This window comes from Sminthopsis crassicaudata, chromosome 5 (genome assembly GCF_048593235.1).
Source record: "Sminthopsis crassicaudata isolate SCR6 chromosome 5, ASM4859323v1, whole genome shotgun sequence".
Lineage (NCBI taxonomy): Eukaryota > Metazoa > Chordata > Mammalia > Dasyuromorphia > Dasyuridae > Sminthopsis > Sminthopsis crassicaudata.
The window spans coordinates 25546169-25568226 of record NC_133621.1 but is presented as its reverse complement, the minus strand read 5'-3'; the positions used below and the strand labels follow the sequence as shown (position 1 = coordinate 25568226).

The 22058-nt window shown below is 40.3% G+C and overlaps 1 protein-coding gene across 2 annotated transcripts in view; it reads right to left on the bottom strand.

The window, feature by feature from the left end:
* The window catches only part of NGLY1 (N-glycanase 1), a 53360-nt gene that overhangs the window by 27522 nt on the left and 3780 nt on the right, over positions 1-22058 (bottom strand). For both annotated transcript variants that reach the window (XM_074268243.1, XM_074268242.1), the window contains exons 2-3: positions 6219-6333; positions 4914-5150 (exon numbers count right to left, since the gene is read on the bottom strand). In XM_074268243.1, the coding sequence (XP_074124344.1) occupies positions 4914-5150; positions 6219-6233 (252 nt within the window). In that variant the 5' untranslated portion in view covers positions 6234-6333. The remainder of the gene's footprint in view (positions 1-4913; positions 5151-6218; positions 6334-22058) is intronic.

Genomic DNA, 22058 nt, shown 5'->3' with positions numbered 1-22058 from the left:
ATTGAGATGATCACATGACTTTGGATGTTTCTGTTTTTAATACTAATTAGGTTAGTTATTTTCCTAATGTTATATCATCCTCGCACTGCTGGCGAAAATCCAGCTTAGTCATAATGAATAATTTCTTGGATAAATTACTATAATGGACAAAATGTTATTTAAAATGTCTGAATGGATATTCATTAATGGTATTGTTCTCCTATGTTTTATCCTTCCTTAATTTAGGTATTAGAATTATATTTGTCTAATAAAAAGGATTCTGGTAAGGTGTGAATAATTTTTGTAGGATGGGCACTAATTGTTCTTTCAAAGTCTGGCAGAATTTTCCAGTAAATTCATTAAGACCAGGAGGTTTTTTGTCCTTTGGCAATTCATTTACAGCTAGCTCTATTTTCTTTTTGATGTTAAGTGATTTAAGATCTCTAACTGGCCCTGGGTTAGTTTGGATATTTTCCATTTCTAACAGTATTTATTTATTTCATTTGAGTTTTTATTTTTGTTAGTGTATAACTCTGCGCAATAGAGTCTAATTATACTTTTTATTTCTTGTTTTATTTTGATTTCACCTTGCTCATTTGTTATTTGTTAATCTCATTTTCTGCCTTCTTTTAAATCAGATTTGCTAAAGGTTTATCAATTATTCTTGTTTGTAGTTGATCCATTTCTCCTCTAATTTTAAAAAAAAATCTCTTCTGTTTTTATTTTTGATTTGTATTATCTGTTGGTTTTCTCATTTTTAATATGCACATTCAGTTTATTTTTGTTAATGTATGTTTGTAGGGATATTTGCTTTAAAGCATCCCAGAAATTCTGATATGTTGTTCCATCATTATCATTTTTCTTCACATATATTCCCCCCGGCCATGATTTGTTCTATGAGCAGCTCATTATTTAGATTTTCATTATTAAAGTCTCCATCTGGGTCTGTTTTTTGTTTGTAGTCCCTGGATTGATTACTATTTTTATTGCATTATGATCCAAAAGAATGCATTTACTATTTCTGTCTTTTTACATGTTTATAAGAATATGTCAGGGCCAGCTTAATACATGGCCAATTTGTATTCAAGTTCCAAGTGATTTTGAGAAATATGTATGTTCTTTAGCAGTTCCATTTAGAAGATGCCATAAATCTTTTAGCTCTAGTTTCTACAGCAATTCTATTAAATCTGTTCAGTTTTATCTTTTGCCTTTCATTTATCTTTCTGTTAAACTTACTAAAAACAGAGAGAGGGCATTAAAATCTGTCACTTTTGTGTTACTGTCTGTTATCTTCTTGTAACTCATTTAATGCTTCTTTTATTAATTTAGATCCTAAGGCATTGGGAGAACATAAGTTTAATAATGACATTGGTTTGTTATCTATGGTTATTTTCAGCATGATATAGTTTCCTTATTTATCTCTTTTAGGCTTCAAGTGTTTATTTTTGTTTTGTCTGTTAACATGATTTCAACTCCTGCCTCTTTAGATTCATCTGATGCATGGTAAATTTTTTCCAATCTCTCATTTTTATCTTGTATATGATTTTGATTTTTAATGTTTTTTAAACTTTATTTTTAACGTGTTTCTTGCAAGCAAAAGATTGTGAGGTTTTGTTTTCTTATTTAATCTCATTCTTTTTCATTTTATTGAATTGTTAAATCACCCACATTTATAATTATTACATTTAAATTGTTATTTTCTCCATTTCTCTCTAATATTCTCCCCCTCCCCATTAGGATTTTTTACCTCTTCTCTATATTTAGTTTTTAGGTTTAGGGTTTTTTTTTTTTTTAGCGTAATCTATTTTAAGGCAACTATAATCACACTAGCTCTATACCCTTCACTCTTAAGAGTCCTTACCTGATTTGTTACTCCTTTTTCTATTTTGAAAGTTTTGCTTATTAGTTAGTTCCTTTTTATTTCTTGCTTTTTCTAGTTATTTAATTATTTTTCCCCTTCACAAGTAATAGAGTAGAATCCCCATTCTTTTCCTTCTCCTTCAGTTTGTTTTTAATTTGTTAGTTTTTTAAATTTTTTTTTTGTTTTTTTTTCTAAAAAGGATTTTTAATTGCATTCTCTTTATTATTTATCTTCCATATCTTTTCTATGCTACTACTCTACTATCTTCTATGCTACTATTTCTATGCTATTAAGATTCACAGAATTTTCACTTCTTTATTCTCTGCATTCTTCATGGAATTAAGGCTTGTGAGGTATTTATTTAAGGTTCCATCTGCTAAAGATTTTGTTATTGCTTGGTAGGTTTTGTCCTTAGTTCCCTTTTTTTGCTGGTGTTTCACTCTTAAAAATATCAATTCCTGCAAGTAAGAGAGAAGATATTGTTCCATGGTAGGAATTTTCCTATATCCCTGATTACTGACTGACCTTTGTCTTTCCATTATTGGCCATCTCATTACTCCCCAACCCCCCAATTTGTCTCCTTTTCTTGATGGATGTCATGATCTGAATGTCGGCTGGCACTCTCCTCCTCCTGAGGCAAGATGGGTGGTTTTTCTAAGAACCAAATTCCTGCAAGTCCCTATCTCCTTTTACAGAATCCACTCAATATTTTTAAAAATGCAATTGTCACAAGTACCCAAGGAACAGGACAGACAAAAGATAATCATTCTGGCTATAAAAGTGTATGAGGGACAAAGAGAGATCAAATCAGAATTTGGTTGAACAATGAAATAGTGTTTTTATTTTTTCATTGAGTGCACAGAGGTCTGTGGTTAGCATAACCTGAAATCAATACCACAGTGCTAACCTCCAAGATATTTGAAATAAAAAAGGAGGGTTATCTGAAAATGAATTCAATAGACAGAGTCTCTAAATCAGAATAATAACAATACATTAATCCAGGCCCATATTTTTTAAAAGTGATGTGCAATTTTTTAAAATAGAAATTGTTCTTTAACAAGGGTAAACTGTTAGGTAATATGTACGGGGTGAAGTAGCAAGTCTTAGGAGAATTATTTTTAATAAGAACATAATTAGCAAATTAAATAGCCAAGAAATCCTTAATTCTGCAGCCTAATTTTCATCAATTTTAATGATACAGGTCTGATTAGCTTTCATAAGTAGAAATAACTAGGGCTATTGTTCTTTCCACTGGTAAAGAGGAGATGTAAAAAACTGAAAACTATGAAAAGAAAAGTGAATATAACGAAATACTATTCTGTAAGAAATCACAAAAGGTAAAGTTTCAGAGAAACTTGGAGGACTTATAAGAACTGATGCAGAATCAAATTAGCAAATCCAGAATAAATTATAGGCCAACAACATTATAACAACAAACTACTTTGAAAAACTTAAGAATGTTATCAACATATCTGAGAAGTAATGAAGAAAAATGCTATCCACCTTCTCATAAACAGGTAATAGTCTCATAAACAGGTAATAGTCTCATGGAAAAAAAGAAATTTATATTAAATTTTTTAAAAATTCCTTAAAAAACGACTAGATACTTTGTTCTTCTGTTTCTCAAGGAGTAGACAGAGCCTTCTCAGAATGGATAAAGAGTAATGGACATATTCTGTGACCCTGATGAGGAAGGAAGGAAAGGTTGGTGGTTCTGAAATTATTTACTCTGAAAAAGAGATTTAATAACTTAACAATGTCTCATATAAAGAGCTGCTAAAGAGAGACTAGTGAAAAGCTATTTTTGGCTAAAGAAAGGACAAGAGGCTATGGAAAACTGATGAGAGACAAAATTATATCAGAAAGTAAGAAAGAATTTTCTGACCATTAGGAATGAGTGAAAGTAGAAGACTCTATCTCCTGGTGAGAAGTCTGTAAAAATAGGATGGATCCTCAGATGAACAGCAAGGACACTGGATAAGGCAAGGGATAGCATCAGATGATCTTACTCTACTTCTAAGTATATGTGTCTGGAGGTGTCTCATGATGGCTAAAGTTCACAACTTGTAACATCCATCATCAGAAAAAAAGAGACTTTATTCTGTATGAGACCTAACAAGTGTTAGGCCAGTCAAGAAGAATATGCTAATTCCCAACTACTGAAAAGTAGATGCTGACCTGCTAAATAAATGAATCATTACGATGACAACAGCCAGATCAATAGAGATTCAATCTACAACTTTCTTGGAAGTTCTATCCATCCATCGACTGATTTTAGGCTAAAGACTAATGTATACCGCTGATCTATGTTAATAGGCACACATGTAAATCAATGAACCCAAATCTTTGATTATTAATACTTCCTGATTATCAAAATTTTTGCAATTGCACATGTTTAACCTATACCGGATTACATGTTGTCTAAGGGAGAGAGGAAGATGAGAAAGAAGGGAGAAAAATTTTGAACACAAGGTTTTGCAAGAGTGAAAACTATTTTTGCATGTATTTTGAAAAATAAAAAGCTGTTATCATATGTAAAAAAAAATTCACAGATTCCTAAGAATACTATTGTATTCTGTGAGAAATGGTAAGATAAAAAGTCATTACAGATTCAGTAATACTTTTAAATAAACATATTTTATTAATCAAAATATATGTGTAAAATATATTATTCATTCTGTCTATACCAAATGTTTGTTTATTTAGTACATTTAAGTCATTTAATAAGCTGGATCCCTTGCAATCACTTTATCAGCCCCACACTGGTAGGAACTACCATTTTAGATAAAAAAACGAAGCAGGACACAGAGGGCAGTCATAAATATCTTAAGGTCTCATCGTTATAATAAGACACCAACATAAAAGTAAGAAAGTGTCAAAAAAGAAAACATTTTTCGTAATCCATCCATAATCAAATCTGGCAGCCACACAATAATTTTAAAGGCAACTACAAAGTGTTCCCCATGTGGGGCTAAACCCTGGAAGCGATTTTTAAATGACGTCTGTCAAAAAACTTGTCAATATTATGGTAATTAAATGTTTTTTAAAAGTGCAATTTCCAATCCAGAATTACCGTTTGAGCAGCTGTTGCCTGGAGCTGACTGTTTACTGGGCACTGGCTTAGCATAGCAGGACTGGAAAGCTGGGATGTCGTGGGCTGGCCATCACTCGCGGGCCTCGGAGACGAATCTGTTCTGTGGGCCTTATTGGAGTCGTTCAATCTGCTACTTCTCTCTATGGCAATAAGATCACGGATTTTTTGGAGCTGCTCAACGGAGGCTTTCTTAGGAAACACAAGATGGGTCTCTCCCTGAAATCACAAGAAGACAGGAATTCACCCTTTGCATTCTCTTTGGAGTGGATTATTATTTGTTAGAGTGCAAGAAGGCAGAACATGCCGCTTTAATTCTACAAACATGGATAAAATGCGTGTATAATAATGATGATTGATTATCATATATGGCACTTACTATGTGCCAGGCCCTGTGCTAAGCACTTTACAATTATTATTGCATTTGATACAATAACCCTGGAGGTAGTACTATTGTGATTCCTGCTTTACAGCTGAGGAAACTGAGGTAGACAGAGATGAGGTGACTGGCCCAGAGTCACACAGCACAAGTGTCTGGGGCAGGATCTGAATTCACGTTTTCTGACTCCAAGTCAGTGTTCTGTGTACTATGGCACCCCTGACCTGCTGCTATGTGCTAATTAGAAGTACCAACCAACCAGAAGTAGCTCACAAGGACCACGGTCTATTTTGTCCTAAACACACAATCAGAATCAAGTAGAATGTTCTCAGTTTTTTAACTTTTGGACTACTTTTTCAGGTAAACCATTTTTTAAAAGCATCAAGGCTTTTGTACTCAATCCCCTCTCCTTTGGAAAAAACCAAAAAACAAAAAACAAAAAAAACAAAGGCACCAATCCCTAGGGAACTGGGTGACAGAGCAGACAGAACAATGGGCTTTGAGCTGGGCCGCATTGGGTATGAATCCCCACTCTAACCCTGACTTCCTGCAGTTTTTTCCATCTTTAAATTTATGCTGAGATGATCAAATTGAAACTGATAATAAAGTTGGCAGGGAATCAAGAAGGCTCAAGGGCACATAGTCTTCTAGAAGATCATTCTCAAAGCTTAAAAAAAATTTATATACAGTATTCTATTTAACCTAAGGGATTCAGGCCAGTAAAACTAGAACTGATATACACAGGGCTTTTTTTTAAGCCTAAAAGCTAAATTGATCTATCAATTCATGAATGAGTGTGGTGGGGAAGCACGCATCTCCACACGTCTGACAAGATAGTCCACACCTTATAGACAAAACAAAAAAAAACCCAAAAAATCACAATTGAGAAGTTACTGCAAAATACTTACTTCTTCAAACCCCATTTCAAACAAGCATTCAACTGCTCCTCTGACAGGCAAGAGTCTAGTTGAAAAGGCTGCATTCCCAATCCGGATAGATCTGTACTTTTCATCATGAGGGTTTCTGAGAAAAAATAAACAAAAATTTCACTTGTAATTCTTCTCTAAATTTTACACAATGCCTTAAACTTTTTTGACATCTTTTCATTTCTAATACCTAAGTATATTCCAGGACAAACTAAGTAAAACAGGCATTCCTATCCGAGTCTACACTGCTCATTCCTAAATGACCTATAACCTGTGGTCCGGGAGGATTAGTAAGGATTCTGTCACTCATGCACTGGACTGATACTGAAGGAAAAGCTAGCATTCAGATCAGAGAAAGGACCATGATGGGCAAAATGTGTAGAAGCTCAGTATGACCATCAGTGCACAGAACTGTCATAACTAACTATAAATGTTTGGGGGTATTTTAGGAGCTACCAAAAAAAAAAAAAAAAAAAAAGGATTTTTAACATGACAGTTTGCTGTGTAGGAATGGCAGACTTGGGTAAGACCATATCATGCTACACAACTGATGACTTCCTTATCTAAGTTCAGTTGATGACATTATTTTTACCATAGTCATTTCAGGTGTCCCCTGGCCCACCCAGCCCCAACTGCCCCAGGGAACATTGCCTTGCAACCAAATAAAGGAGGGAAGCAAAACCAATGGAGCTATTACATCTCTGATACTAAAGCATCCACAGCTATTTATGAATTACATGTGATAGCAAGCATCCAAAGATACATATGAATTCATGGGATAGTAAAACATCCACAGCCACACATGAATTACATGAGATAGTAAAGCATCCACAAATTTAAATGAAGAACATGGGACAGTAAAGCATCCACAGCTACAGGTGAATTACATGCAATAATAAAGCACCCACAAGTACAGATGAATTACATGGGACAGTAAAGCATCCACAGCTACAGGTGAATTACATGGGATAGTAAAGCACCCACAAGTACAGATGAATTACATGGGACAGTAAAGCATCCACAGCTACAGGTGAATTACATGGGATAGTAAAGCACCCACAAGTACAGATGAATTACATGGGACAGTAAAGCATCCACAAGTACAGATGAATTACATGGGACAGTAAAGCATCCACAGCTACAGGTGAATTACATGGGACAGTAAAGCATCCACAGCTACAGGTGAATTACATGGGATAGTAAAGCACCCACAAGTACAGATGAATTACATGGGATAGTAAAGTATCCACAAGTACAGATGAATTACATGGGACAGTAAAGCACCCACAAGTACAGATGAATTACATGGGACAGTAAAGCATCCACAGCTACAGGTGAATTACATGCGATAATAAAGCATCCACAAGTACAGATGAATTACATGGGACAGTAAAGCATCCACAGCTACAGGTGAATTACATGCAATAATAAAGCATCCACAAGTACAGGTGAATTACATGGGACAGTAAAGCATCCACAGCTACAGGTGAATTACATGGGATAGTAAAGCACCCACAAGTACAGATGAATTACATGGGACAGTAAAGCATCCACAGCTACAGGTGAATTACATGGGATAGTAAAGCATCCACAAGTACAGGTGAATTACATGGGATAGTAAAGCATCCACAAGTACAGGTGAATTACATGGGACAGTAAAGCATCCACAGCTACAGGTGAATTACATGGGATAGTAAAGCACCCACAAGTACAGATGAATTACATGGGATAGTAAAGCATCCACAAGTACAGGTGAATTACATGGGACAGTAAAGCATCCACAGCTACAGGTGAATTACATGGGATAGTAAAGCATCCACAAGTACAGATGAATTACATGGGACAGTAAAGCATCCACAGCTACAGGTGAATTACATGCAATAATAAAGCATCCACAAGTACAGGTGAATTACATGGGACAGTAAAGCATCCACAAGTACAGGTGAATTACATGGGACAGTAAAGCATCCACAAGTACAGATGAATTACATGGGACAGTAAAGCATCCACAAGTACAGGTGAATTACATGGGACAGTAAAGCATCCACAAGTACAGGTGAATTACATGGGACAGTAAAGCATCCACAAGTACAGGTGAATTACATGGGACAGTAAAGCATCCACAGCTACAGATGAATTACATGGGACAGTAAAGCATCCACAAGTACAGGTGAATTACATGGGACAGTAAAGCATCCACAAGTACAGATGAATTACATGGGACAGTAAAGCATCCACAAGTACAGGTGAATTACATGGGACAGTAAAGCATCCACAAGTACAGGTGAATTACATGGGACAGTAAAGCATCCACAAGTACAGATGAATTACATGGGACAGTAAAGCATCCACAAGTACAGATGAATTACATGGGACAGTAAAGCATCCACAAGTACAGGTGAATTACATGGGATAGTAAAGCATCCACAAGTACAGATGAATTACATGGGACAGTAAAGCATCCACAAGTACAGGTGAATTACATGGGACAGTAAAGCATCCACAGCTACAGGTGAATTACATGGGACAGTAAAGCATCCACAAGTACAGATGAACATCCACAGCTACAAATGAATTACATATGGAAGGTGGTGTATTACAGAAGAAAGAAAGGTCTGAATTGGAACAGAGGTCAATTCTGATTCTCCCTGCCTCCATTTTTGACTTGTAAAGTTGGAGTTAGTAACACTCACTCAGCCACCTCACAGAATCATATAAATGTGTTACAAATTGCTTCAAAATCTAATCAGCGAATGTTTCCTTTTTCTTCTGTGAGTTCCTTTTTCTTTAAATTTACTAGACAACTCATTTGACCAACATTCCTGCAGCTCTTCCTTTCTCCTCTCTATCTCTCGTTCTAACAAAGATCTGTAACCTTTTGGTCAGTCACCCATCCCTTCTTCTCTATTTTCTTGGGACATAGGGCCAACGTCCTTGGCAATGGTATAGATGATACCCTTTTTAAAAAATTCTTGCTCGGGGGAGGGGGGATCAAAAAATTTGACTTTGACAGCATCTGTCAGGAGAGCTTTATTTTGTCCTAATTCTGTTCCCTACAATCTCTTAAAATCGTTTTTAGAAGATTCATCCTTTAATCATCAATTTCTACGTAGTGCTTATTTGTAAATAATAGTAATTTTTAAAGTCTGGCAGATGCTTTAAGGTTTGCAAAATTCTTTATACACATTATCTTATTTAATCTCACAATAATGCTGTGAGGGAGATAAAGGAGGTAATATACCATTTAACACAAGAAGAAACTGACTTCAGACATAAAGTGACATGCCTGTGGCCATGCAGCATTTAAGCACCAGAAGAAGGATACAGACCCAGGGAGTTCTGACTCCAACATTTTATCAAGTAGATATCTGGGGCAGCTTTCCCAGTTTTTCTTTCTAGGTCCTTAGACTACCTTCCATCACACCATACTTAATCCAAACAGATGGTCACCTCAGGGGCACCTGAGACACAAAGATGACAAAGGGCAGCCCTTGTCATAGGGGAGTTTACGGCCTAATGGGAGTGGGGGAGCTCAATGGCGCAGTAGATGGAACACCCATCGTGGAGTCAGGAGACCCTGAGTTCAAAGCCGTATTCAGACACTTAATACTCCCTAAGTGTGTGACAGCCCCAAATGCCTCAAAAATAACAACAAAACAAAAAAACAAAAAACAGATACCACAAAGCAGAGAATGGTAAGGGCATAAGACAGTGTTTAGGGGAAATACAGGTCAAAAAAGGTCCCCTTCTGCTAGGAGGCTCCGGCCTAGGCTGTTTAATTCAACCATTTGAAGGACAAGAAAGCTCTTTTCAATAGCAAGGGTAAAAGAGGGCGGTCGCTGGGCCCTCTCCTCCTTAGGGCCGTCACTTCTGGCCTGGCCTACCAGACCCTGTTTCTCCCCTTCCATCCCCCATTCACTGGCCAAATAATCTTCCCAACACACAGACCTGTCACTCCCCCTGGAACAATTTCCATTTGGTCCCTGTGGCTTCAGGGCAAAACATGAACCTGAAATTCCTGCTAGGAGGAGCTGAGGTTAAGCCTTCGGGCACATTCCTGGTGTGAAATGCTCCCTTCTTTTATAATAATCAGTAAGCATTTATTAAATGCCTTCTAAGTGCCAGCTGTTGTAATAGGCACTGGGGATACAAAGACAGGCTGGAAATCTCTCCCCACACCAACCCATCCTGCTAGTCCAGTCTCTCTGCCACTGCCTACTGCCTCCAGCATCCATCAGGCTGAAAGTCCTTACCACCTGGCTCCAACTGCCACAACCAGGCTACTGGTGTGGCCCATAGTCTTCCTCTCAGTAACCCCCATTTCATACTGCTCATGGGCACAGGAGGTGCCCTTCCCAGAATCCATTTCCTCAGGACACCCCCTACTTCCTCCCAAACTCAGCTCACAGTCCCCTTTTATTGACTCTGATTACACTTAAGTGTACATGGTGTCTCACCAACAGAAGGGGGTAGATTTCCATTTCCTGATGCCTACTACAATTCCTGGCACACAGTAGGTGTTTAATTGATGCTTAGTGATTGATTGGCACATATCAGAATAATTCCTCCTTTTCTTTTCTTTCTCTACCACAAATTCTAATATAGAATTGGCACTTCCCCAAAAAAAGATTTGTTTCATTTCAATCTTGGGAACCAATTTCTCCTTTTTGGTCAGAAGAAAATAGAGAGTATCAGTTCCCCTCACTGATTCTGAAGGATAAATTGATCACCACCTTTACAAGAAGCCATGCCTTTAAGAAGTATAAGTTATAAAGCCTCCCACCACTACTATATCATGCTTCTCTTTCAGGCTTCCTAAGCTCCTTTATTCTCTGTTGTCTAGATGGTTTATAATAAACTCCCTGAACATGATTTTCATTTCCTCCTCCATGGGGTTTGCTTCTAAAGGTTTCAGAGTCATTCTTTACCCCTCTAGTCCATCCTTTCTGGATTTCCTCAAATACATTTATCTTCACAAAACCTTTCTGCTCTGCCCCTTGGGATCTATTCTGCTTCTACTAAAGTATACCTTTGCAGTCACATATTTTTGACATGAATTTCCATCCTATCAAATCTTAGATGAAATTCGTTAGGTGAGACTTGTCTCCCTGACTCAGGATCTCTTGCACCCCTTGTTTGTCACCCCTACTTTGCACACACTTGTATAAACACCTGGGACCACAGATTTATGTGTTGGCTCCTTTCTTGGACGCAATGTCCAATTACTGGGCCTCTCTGCGGCCATTCCTCTTTCTATTCTGTAGCTACTTTCTTAGCTAGCTTCTTGGCTCTGGCTAAGCAGGTTTCTATTTCCTTCTGTCTTTGCAGTTGAGAATCCTTTTGATTTGTAACACTAAATACTAAACAAATATATATTTCAACATTCCTCCAAGGGAGTTCCCTGCCTCTAAACCAAAGTCCATCCTTTTTTGTTTTAAGTCCCAGTGCAGAAACCTAAAGAATGTTCTCAGTTACCATCTTCTTAATCAGTTAATTTCCCACATCTAAAGTTCTTGCCTACAAAAAGGAGGCAGGAAAATAGCACCAATAGACTGAAGCTTTCTGCTTCTTGACAGGATTTCAACTTCCCTAACAGCCCTTTCTAGCTTCCTTCTGAAAATGTCATCCCTGCCACAGATCACCCAAAGCGAGTAGCAGTCAACAGTCTCTGGAGGCCCAGCACCACACAATTAAGTATAGGATAGAAGAAAGAAGGAGCAAGGATATGATAGAACCTGGAATTGAAGCAATTCTTAAGGGTATATAATAGATAGTATATATAATATACTTTATAAGTATATATTATATAATATGTGTTATTATTATATGATTTATATAACATCATAGTACTATATAGCTATATATTATATTGTCATATAATCTATATTATAATAACATAATATATTATAGTAATGTTATAGTAATATATAACCATAGTAGCTCCCTGGCCAAGATCAATAATAAATAAATAAATTGAATCAAAGGGCCCTGGTTAATGACTTATTCCTCACTTCCCACCTTTCAAGTTCTCTGGCAGCTAAACTCCTTACTGTATAATCCAAACTGGTCTTTTACTTCACTGTAACCAGCACTGTCACCAAATCACCACGTCTGTGGTTGTGGTAGGAGGAATCTTATCCGTCTCCTGCCAAGAGGAACAGACTGGCTCTTTTTCTTAAAAGGGAATTACACTGGCTTCAAGACTGGGCTGAATGGATGAAAAAGTATTTTCTGAGCACTCACTGTGGGCCAGGAGTTCTGACAGACACTGTCCTCATGGAGTTCACCTTTTAAGGGGAGGAAAATACATAAAGAGGAACCAGAAAGCTGAGGAAGAAAGGATCATTTGGGAAGGGCTGGACGTGAGGGGGACAAAGGCTCCGGATCACCAGGAGCCCGGGACGCCAGCTGGGCCCTTGGCCCTTGGCCTGTAGGCCACCACAAGCCATACCAAGGCAAAGAAGCTGGGTTTGGCTCCAGAAGCCCTGTCCGCCCTGCTGTGCCTAAACAGCTCCTTCTGCTAGCCTCGCCATGGAGGGGACCAGAGCTTTAGCTCTTTCTCATTTCTAACCAGACATACAAGCCCAACCTGTATTCAACCTATATCCACAGTTTCATTCTGGAAAAAATAAATGGGATTTTAAAATGTGTGACCTAGAGCGCTACCTGCCACACCTTCCTCCCTCAATTTCTTACAATATAATTTTTTATTCAGCATTCCACTGTAATTAATGACTCTTTGACTACCATGACCTTCGTGGGCAAATTCAAAGCTTTTTCCAGTTCACTGAGGAATAGATGCATTCATTCATTTGACCACATTGATTAGGTCCTTACTATGTACAAATACAAAGCAGAAAACCACTGAGAGATGGAGGATTCTAGGACAGGAGCAAGAGTCTAAAAGGAAGCTAAAAGGATGCCCCCACCCAAAGTCAACTAGTTCAACTATCAAGGGGAACAGGGCAGAAGTGCATGGGCCAAATACCCACAAAGCTGCCTTGATCTGAGCCAGATGTAATTGGGAAACACTTGACAAAATAAACAAAACACAATGGAACAGAGATCATGCTAACAGGTGGTTTTCTAGCCACAAGCCGCTGCAGGGACTCTTTTCTAGGTTTACAACCTGTTTCTATTTCAGTGTCACACAGGAAGGACTTGGAATTGGAAGAACGGGGAAACTCTGGGCAGACCCTTCACCCTCTCAGCTCTTCGGGATCCTCCTCTGTGAGGGGAGGGGCCTTACCTTGAAGACCTTGGGGCCCCCCTTCCAGCCCTAACTCTGTCCTCTAAATTCATAACCAAAAATGGGGGCCTAGAAACAGCAACACACAAGTGCTGTCAAGCAGCTAAAAATTCAAGTCCAATTTCTCTGCTTCCAAATCTTGTCGTTTTTCCACTATCTTCCATCATTTGAGTCATAACGCCCCACATTATCTATTTGGATCCCTACCTAAGACTCTAACTCTTATCGCCTTTTAACTTCAGGTTGTGATTCTCAGAATTAGACCACAGAAACTGTCCCAGGTCACCCAGCTGTCCCCTGGAGACCAAGAGGAATGAGAACGTCCTCCAGGAGGACCTCCTGAGGCGGCCCGATCCCCTTGTGGGCAGCTCAAATTGGCGGCTACCGTGGCCCTCCATCAGGCCCAAAGGGGCCTATTTGTCATTGTGCTGCCTGCTCCTCCTGAGGGTTAAACAGAACAAAGCCTAATTCTTCTTTCATATTTCCACATTTCTGTCAAACACTCAGAAACAGCTATCCCCTGCTCCTAAATCTTCCCTTCTTCATGATAACACCTTTTTTTTATTCTACTGATCCTCCTACGGCAAGACCTCAATTTTCCAGTCTCCACACTTCAGCAATCACCCACAGCTCAATAATCACGTGCTCGTTCTTTCAGTCCTTGAAAAGTCTGGTAACTTGAAATCCTCAGGGCCAGCCAGATAATTTCTTACTATCTCCATACTGATCTTAGATATTAACTTATTGTTCCATTCTTTATATTCCAAGTATTCTGTTTGGCAGAGAAAACAGCACAGTAAACTTTGCCTTTTTTGGGTCTCACAAGTAGTATGGTCCCCTATCCAATGCCTTCTTTGATCCTCTTTTCTTCAATAAAGATTTTAAAACCCTGCTCCTCCAGTTGTCCTTGGCCATCTTGCTCAGTTCATTTGGAGTTTCAGCCCCGCGCTTCTCAGCCAGGACTTTTGTCTTTATGCTTGGTCATCCCATCTGGCTTCCATCTTCTGTCCTGCCTTTTAAAAATGTCAGCTGCTCAGTGAGTTACCTGTGCATCCATTACCAGTCTCTCCAGAGAGCTTTCTTTCCCTATTCATCTTCACTGGAATTATTAATGTTTTTAATCTTGCATTCTTAAGAGCTTCTCCTAAATAACTTTAGGTTTTTCCTGAACTCTTTGAAAAATGCTCCCCCAAATGTGGGCTTCCGGGCTTTGCTCCTGCTCTCCATCACAGCTGCTAAGATGCAGCCGCAGTCACCCCTTCCCATGCAAGGTTCTCGCCATTTCCACTCCAGCAATCAATTCCTTGGGTCCTATTCTCCAACTGTTCTTGCTCCTTTTTCTTAAATCTTAACAGAATCATTGAAGAACAGGATGCAGGACAGAAATGATTGGTTGGAGAGGTCGGGAAGAAAACCCTTAGAGGGTAGCAGCAATACATCCACTCTCTTAAGGAGAGCTCACTCATGTACGGTCTCTTCCAGTCAGACAAAGAGAAAGGTCCCATGTATTTGAAATATTTGTGGCATCAGAGAGTTGGAAAGAAAATGGGATCCCACTGATTGGGAAAAGCTTAACAAATTGTGGTGTCTTAATGGGATGAAAACCTACTGCCCTACAGAAAATGACAAATAAGAAGAACTTGGGAAGAGCTGTGTAAAATGATGAACAATAGAGAAAGCAGTCATTTAGATCAGGGTTTCTTGTGCTTTTTTTTTTTTTCTACTTGTGACCTCTTTTCATCAAAAAATTCTTTATATAATCCCAGGTATATAGGTATAATAAAATAGGTGCATACATCACACATTTTTCTGATAATAAATCATAATTTTACAATTCCCACATGACCCCATGTGAGGTCACAACCTACAGTTTAAGAAGCTTTTAGACTATGAATATAACATTAAAAAGGAAAACACTTGAATGAATAACATTAAAAAGGAGAAAAATATTTCAAAATTATGAACAATGTAGAGACTGAATCATCATTTTAAAGCAGTGTTGTCAAACTCAAACAGAAAAGGTTCTGTTGCCATATTTATTAGAAAACCACAAAATAACATTATCTGTGTCTTATTGTTTTTATTTCTTTTGCTAGACATTCTTAATTAGATTTTCATTGGTTCAGGCTGGGCAGAGAGCTTGACACCTCTGCTTAACAGAACTGACAGTGAAGAATGCCTCTCATTTGTTCACAGAACCATGGACTGAGGCTGTGGAGGGAGGTGCACGTTTCTAGGCATGGATTAATAGGATAAATTTGTCCAGTTTCATCGTACTTGGTGATTACAAGGAAAGGTTCTATTTGTGGGAGTGAATCGGTGGGAAGTGACACTGATGTTGAAAAAATAAACAAGACACTTTAAAAATCTTTTAAAAAAATGTCTCTGTAATCCATTATATCATTCTTTCTCCATCCTTGTTATTGTCATCTGACCCAGATCCCAACTTTCTCAGTACTTTTAATCTCTGTGTCCCGGTCTCCCTCCATCACACCTCCCTTCTTGGAAATGCCAGGAAGCAGGGAATAGGGGGCGGTGGAGAGGAGAATCAAAGAGAAGCTTGGCTGGAATTGTGGCTTTCCCACTTCCTTCCCAGGGGACACTGGGCTAATTGCTTCTTTCTCTGTAGAAGGGTTTGGACTAGGCCCCTAAGGCACCTTGAAACTCTTAATCTATGCTCCTATACTGACCACCATTCTAGCATCCTAACCACATAATTCTTTAACATAAATAAATGTCCAAAAAGAAAACCTATGAATGTCATTTTTATTGTTAATTTACTCATAATAAATTTAATAAAAAATCAATACAAATAATTTAATAAAGATAAACATTTCAGTGTACAAGGAAGAGTCTTGTTTAAGAAACAGCTTGCTCCATACAACTTGTTTTTTAAAAGTCATGTATTCTTCAGAGTCCTGGAGTCTGGGAGCCTCATCTTCCTGGGTGAAATCTGTCCTAGCTGTGTGACCCTGGGCAAGCCTCTTCACCCTGTCCGCTTCAGCTTCCTGGCCTGCAAAATGAGCCGTAGAAGGTCACCCAGGTACCTTTGCTAAGAAAAACCTCAAACGGGACCACAGAGAGGTGGATGTGACTGAGAACAGTCTGTTATGTATAAAAGTGGTTGGGTCTTGAAGACCCTGTTTCAGGGAGTCCTAGAAGCACTTCCGAAATCACCTCCTCTGCAATCCATACCAAGGCCTGGACTTGGCCTTGTGAGCTCCTCCTGAGCACTTCCCTTTCTCCCTCTGGCCCTGACAGCTAGGGTCTGGATTGCCACAATGGCCTGGCAGCCTCCGGCTTCCATTCATCTTCCGTCCACCCATCTCCTCTCACCCTGGAGACCAGACCCTCTATCTGGCAAGGGAAGCTCCTGCAACCTCAGGGCCCAGTCTTCTGGACTGAAAGTCTCTTCCTCTTCACCTCTGACTCCTGGCTCCTTCAGTCCCAGATGAAATCCCATCTTCTCCCAGACGCCTTTCCCGAGGACTCTGAACAGCAGAACCTTCCACTTATCCTTTATCATCCTGGTTTGTACACAGCTGCTCACGTGAGCCCCATGAGAGGAAGGATTTTTTCCCCCTTTCTTTTTATCCCTAAGACTTGGCACAGTGGCTGGCGCCTCACAGGCCCTTAATAAATGTTTACTGACTAACAGTAACAAAACACCTCTTGTGTCTTTCTCTGCCCTTTTATTTATTTATTGCTTCTTGGATTTTACTGATGACTTTTTTTTTTTGCATATTCATCTCTAAACACTAACCTACTTCCCACATTCTCAACATTTCCCACCCATTATCCCCGCTGGTAGGAAAAGAGCCTTACTTTGAGAAGGCTGATTTTAAAGCCCATCTCCCTTCGCTTCCTCTAGGAGCACGTTCTAGCAATCATGTACCTTTCTCATGTATCTCCATTAGCTTCCTCTCCATAATTTCTTCCCACAGTCAATTTTTTTTAATCGTTAAAAAAACAAAACAACAAAGTCCCCTTGACTTCTAGCCATCTCATCTCTTTTCTCCTTTGCTGCCAAACATCATGAAAAAGTCATCTCTAACTATTCCTTACCACCTTGCTGTGAGCTCCATGAGGAGAAGGATTTTTTCCCCCTTTCTTTGTATCCCTAAGGTACAAATTTTTATAATTCTTAAAAAACAAAAGTCCCCTTGACTTCTAACCATCTCATCTCTTTTCTCCTTTGCTGCCAAACATCATGAAAAGTCATCTCAAACTTTTGCAATATGTCTTCTTCCCCCTCCGCTGACATTCATTCAAAGGCCACCCTTAATCACCTGCCACTTTCACTTCCTGCCCTCCTTGTTTTCTCTGCAGCATCTGGCGCACTGACTATCATCTCCTTCAGACATTCCATTCTGCTCCTTACTTCCAGAACACCACATTCCTCTGGTTCTCCTGACAGTCCTTTTATCGGGCGACCTGCTTTCCAGCCTCTCACTGGGGCTGTCTCTGGGGCTCTGAGTCTGGTCTCCTTTTCTCTCCCAGATCCCCCTTGGCAACCTCATGCTCACATGGAGGACTCCCAGGTCCACAATTCCAGCGCTGCCCTCTTTTCTGAGCTCCAGGGGCAAAGGAAAGAACACTGGGCATTTTGGGTCGGGGGGCTGGATTTGAATTGTGACTCTGCCCACAGCAGTGAACCTGTCCAGATGGAGGGAGCTGGACGAGGGGAGAGCCCTCCCCTTCTCTCTAAACCCCTGCTCTCAGGACCTCATCTTCGAGGACCAAAGTGGCGTCCTTACATTAGAGTCGAGTTACAGCGGGTCCAATGGTGGCTGATCAGCCAACGTGAGCTCAGAGGACCCAGGGACATTCAGGGGCTTCTCTCACTTTGTGTCGTTTGCGTTTCCTTTGGGCTAACTCAATTCTGCTTTCTCACGGACCACAGCACCGTGGCTGGGCGGTTCTGTGCCAGGATCTCCCATGTTACACAATCAATTTTAAAGTTCTTGAGAGACACTTCCAGGGCAATCTTATTAACTTTGAATAAAAAAAGCCATCTGCATCCAGAAAAAAAAAATAATGTAAATCAATACATGCTATGTTTATTTCTTTTTTTTTTCTGTATTTTTTCCTCCCATGTTTTTCCCTCTTGTTTTGATTTTTCTCTCCCAATGTGATTCATAAAGCAATGTGTATTTTTAAAAAATTAAATTAAAAGACAGAGAGAGATCTTGAGAGTGTCCTTAATTGCTTTTTCTAACCACCTTGTGAGTGCTTGCCCTGTGTGATTCTCCATAAAATAATTTTCTGGCAAACACGTTTGGCATTTAGACAAAATGGCCAGCTCAACAGAGTTGTGCTCTCTGCAGTAGAGCTGGAACGCTTGGCAGTTCAGTTCGAGAAAGGATCTGGTGTCTGTATCTTACCCTGTCAGGAGATCTTCAGAATCTTCCTAATCATCCTCTCAAAACAGAAGGCTCAGATTTATCCATTCAAGTGTCTCTCCCAGTGCTTCAGGCCCACGCCATTAGCCCTCCCAGAGGAAAATCCAAACTGGATGCACTGGAAATCTCTGAAACTTTAAAATGTCCAAAACTGAAATCTATTTCCTCTCAAACTCAGCCTTTTTCAACTTCCTTCCCCCGTTTCTGCCAAAGGTAGACTTGTTTGTTGTTTGTTTTCATTTCCAGGTTTGTAGCTTTTCTCCTGCCCCTTCACAGACAACCAGGTGCCATTGCGTTTCTCCCTCTCCAGCATTTCTCATCACCTCAGCTTTGGTTTCTATCACACCTTCCTGCAATCCCCACTGCGGACTGGCTCTTCCAATGCCCAAGTCATTCTCCTGCACAATCAGATCCGGGGCACTCCACCGTCTCTGGGCCTGGTCCCATGTCATTCCACGGCCCACCCAAGTGAGGGCCTTCACTCTTCACACACATGGCCCCCACCTCCTCTCTGTCTTACACATTCCCTCTTTCTTCCCGATGTAGCTCAGGAACCCAGAGAAACGATTCCTGCTGCCATGCTAGGGACTCCTCCTATTTAACATCTGGATTCCTGACTGCCCGAATTAAAATCCCTCCAGCATCAACATATTCTCCTGTTCAATTCAACAAGTATATAATGCTTGGGGCAAGCTGCTTTCAAGAAAGGGCACGGCACGTATACACAGAGATGATAGAAGGTGAAAAGTGAGGGGGGCAAAGAAATCCAGACAATACGCTCTCAGAAAAGACTTCTACTGAGAAATCAATAAAGGGCATACCGAGGAAGTGGGACCTGAGCAGAGAAGGATTTTATACAGCCATTATCTGGAAGCTATACATGCCCTTGAGCGCTTGTTTCTTGAAGATTGGTGCTTGGTGGTACTAATTTTATAGCAATACTATGTTTTATTTATATATATATATATATATATATATACATATATATATATATATATATACATGCACACACACATATATATTATATTTTTATATATATACATGCACACACACACACATATATATATATATATATATATACACACACACACATATATATTATATTTACATATTATACATATACAAATAAGCAGAAATGTATTCCTTTTCCAAACTCCACCCCACCAATTCAGAATCTTGAGAATTTGATGACTAAAGTAAGGGAGAAGGAAAATAAACTTAAGATTTTGAATGTGTGAAAATGGATACAGGGACATAAATTCTATAGTCAGAGGGAGGAACCGATTTAAGAAGTTTGATTTAAGTTTTTGGGCCATGCTGATGGGCATCCAGATGAAAAAAACATTCTAGAACCAAATGGAAAGGCAGGTCTGGAACTCCAAGGAATCAGGACAGAAAATCCAGATAAATTGGAATCGGACTTCAAAGGGCCTCAAATGGCGGACTAAAGAGTGTGTACGTTATACAAGAGGTAGCAGTGGGTCACTGGGAGTGCTTGGACAGGGAAATAATATGAGCAGAATTGGGCCTTTGTAATTTTATTTAACCAGAGTATGAATAAAGAATCCTGAAGTATGAAGGCCCATCAGGCGACTGTAATCTCAGAGGTGATGAGGGTCTGAGCCAGGGTGGCAGCAATGGAGAGAGATGGAAAGATGTGGAGAGGAACACTTTCAAGGACTTGGCCATGATTATTATGAGGATCAAGGGGAAAGTAAAAGATCAATGAGAAATCCTCATCATGATTAGGGGGATAGCGGCCCCACTCACTCACAAAGGAAAGTTTCCATGAGGGCTTGAAGGGGCAGGGGGGGAGTGAGAACAGGAGGAAAAGACGGTGTTGGATTTAAGAAGCTGGCAGATACATCAGGCAGGGGGAAGGGAGCTCTGCAGAGACCAGGGCTGGAGAAGTAAGTCACAAAGTCTCTGGGTTTCCCACATGAGGTCTGACTGGCTCTGAGTCATTTGCTAATGGGAAGAGAATGCCGTCCCTTTATCACTGAGGTAAATGAAGTCACGCAGATGGCAGGAGGCTCGGGAGAGCTCCAAAGGGATCTGGGGGGGCCCTGGGCTGCAAGTCAGGAGTAATGCAGCAAACTGGACCGTGGGAGACCCCGGGGGAGAGACGGCTTCCAGGAAGAGAGTGACAGTGTCTCTCTGGACTCTGTCCTGGGCAGGTCTCATCTCTGCCCAGTTCTGGCACCTGATTCAAGGACACCGATAAGCGGCAGTGTCCGCAGGGGGACACCTGGAGGTGGAGCCCACACCTCATGAAAACTGGCTGAAGAAACTGGGAACTGCTTAGTTTGAGGAAAATACAACTCGGAGCTGCCTCCAACTGTCTGCAGCGGTCTCAGAGGTGATAACAGCCACTTATTCCATTTGGTTCCAGAGCGCAATGCGGGTGAAGACCGCAAAGTGGCCGATTTGGGCTCTATGCCGGGAAGATCTTCCTCCTGATGAGCGGTCCCCAAAGGCTAAGGGCGGCACTGAAGGTCCGGAGGTTCCCCTTCCCGAAAATTCTCAGGCAGAGGCTGGAGAACTACTTGTCCTGGCTACAGTAAGAATTCCTTACTATAGGTAGGGGTCCCTTCCAAATGTCAAATTCTACAATCGGTAGACTTTGGGAGTCACGTGATCAGGAAGCAGCGACAAATAGGTAGCATCAGGCAACGCATTTCGGAGATACAAGTAAAAGCAGAGTACTAGTCCCTGCCCTCAAGGCAGGTGCATCTGGGGGAGACAGCACATAAAGGGGCGCCAGATCCAAAAGGGAGGGAACTGGAGGAGCTGAAACAAACAAGTGCAAGACTGGCAGAAGCAGTCTCCTCCCTCAAGGAAGGCCCATTCAGGCCAGGGCTTCTTAAACGTTTCCCTCGGACCCCCTTTAGCCCAAGAAAGTTTAGATTCATTTAGTGATAATAAATCATAAGTCTGCAGCCCCACACTCAATTAGAGAGCCCACAGGAGGAGACCCTGCCTTGGTAGCAAGGGAGGAAGAAGCACCTGGAGCATCAGTGCCTGCAGGAAGATGGAAACTGAGAAAAGCCTAGATTTAGCAGTGAAGCAGCTGCTGGTCACTCTGGGGCACTGCACTCATGCTTGGCCGGCTCAGATCCCGGACTGCGTGAAGGGGGTGTGAGAACCCACTTGAGAGGTGGCTCTTTATTG